Consider the following 1,607-nt stretch of genomic DNA (forward strand, 5'->3'; position numbering starts at 1 on the left):
TCGTGGACATTCTTTGGCTGTGCTAAATCCTCAATTTCCTTTATCCTACTCAGCTCCATCTGTATGTGACCTAGACCCACTATGTGTACAAGGAACAAAATCTTGGTCTAGGAAAACATACACATCAACTTCTTCAAGTACAACCGATTCTTCTTCAGTGCCTCAAATACCAAAGCCAAGTGCTTCTTATGGTCCTCCATATTATCACTGAATATCACGATGTCGTCCAAGTATACTACCATGGACAAATCCAAATATGGACACAAAACATCATTCATCAAAGTGAAAAACGTAGAAGGAGAATTGCACAACCCGAATCACGTGACAAGGAACTCAAAACTCCCATACCTTGTCACAATCATGGTATTTTTCTCATCCCCTTCTGATATTCACACTTGACAGTACCCATGCCTCAAGTCTAGCTTGGAAAACAATCAGGCTTTCGCAATCTTGTCGAAGAAATCTGCAACAAGTGGCAAATGATACGCGTTCTTTATCATCTACTTGTTAAGAACACGATAACCACAACACATCCTCAACTCATTCATATCTTTCTTCCTATGGAACAATACTAGATCACCATATGGGGATCTTGAAGGTCGTATGAAATCTGCTTTAGCCAAATCCTTCAACTGTAGTTTTAACTCCTCTAAATCTGGTCCTGACAAATGATAAGGAGATTTTTCTGGAGGTTGCTTCCCTAGCTCTAGCTCAATGTTATGGTCCAATGCACATCTTGGTGGAAGTAATTTCGACAACTCATTAGGCATGAAATATGCATATTTGTCCTATACATCGGAAATCTCAGCTGAAATAGGCATCTGCACTCCATCACCCTCCTCACCCTCCCTGATGGTTGTCACATATGTCTCAAAATTTGAATCTTATGTTACCTTACTCATACTTAGTGCAGACACATGTTGCACTTTCACTTCCCTTCTCTGCTGGTGAGTAGGTAAAGCCCACACCCATGTATCTCCAATCAACATAATCTCATCACAAAATGGGACAACAATTGCCTTGTTACCCTTTAGAAAATCCTCCCCCAATATCATGTCAAAGTCATTCATATCCATCATTGTGAATTCCAAACAACCCTGCCAATCTGCAATTCGAACTGGCACTTCATCTACCAATCCCAACATTTTAGCCTTCAAGCTCACTACCTTGACCTCCACATTAGTTGGAACAATCTGTAACCCGACTTCCTTCACTAGCCCTGTCATCATAAAGTTATGTGTGGCACCCATGTCCACCAAGGCTTGGATGGTTCTTCCATGAATCTCCAAGTCAAGAAACCCCAAACAATGCAGCCAATTTTTCTTTTACTCAGAAACTTGAACCTGCATACATATATGGTCTCTACAACATTCTATTGTACTGGCTTTGATACCAACAGTCATGGCACCAAATCGGTTTTCCCATATGGAGTGTCGTGCAACATCAGTTGAACATTCATACTTAGTTTTTTTCTTCATTTTTTGCTACTATGCCTACAAACATCATTACCTTTACTTTTCTCCATTATTACTTATGTGCAGAATAATCCTAACATTACAACAGTACCAATAATTCTCAACAAAACCAACACGATATGAACAATTTTA

At 39.7% G+C, this 1,607-nt stretch overlaps 1 protein-coding gene across 1 annotated transcript; it reads right to left on the reverse strand.

Annotated features, from left to right (window-relative positions):
• Window positions 1–500: 500 nt before the first annotated feature.
• On the reverse strand, window positions 501–1,250 carry LOC149181200 (uncharacterized). Its single transcript, XM_089414117.1, has 2 exons — window positions 894–1,250; window positions 501–788 (listed from the first exon to the last, which is right to left on the reverse strand). The coding sequence occupies exons 1-2, from the start codon at window positions 1,248–1,250 to the stop codon at window positions 501–503; spliced, it is 645 nt and encodes a 214-aa protein (XP_089270243.1).
• Between the last annotated feature and the right edge of the window lie 357 nt (window positions 1,251–1,607).

The sequence above is a fragment of the Pinus tabuliformis genome, chromosome 3_2, assembly GCF_031772625.1.
Source record: "Pinus tabuliformis cultivar Carrire ecotype Pingquan chromosome 3_2, CPIR1, whole genome shotgun sequence".
Taxonomy (NCBI): domain Eukaryota; kingdom Viridiplantae; phylum Streptophyta; class Pinopsida; order Pinales; family Pinaceae; genus Pinus; species Pinus tabuliformis.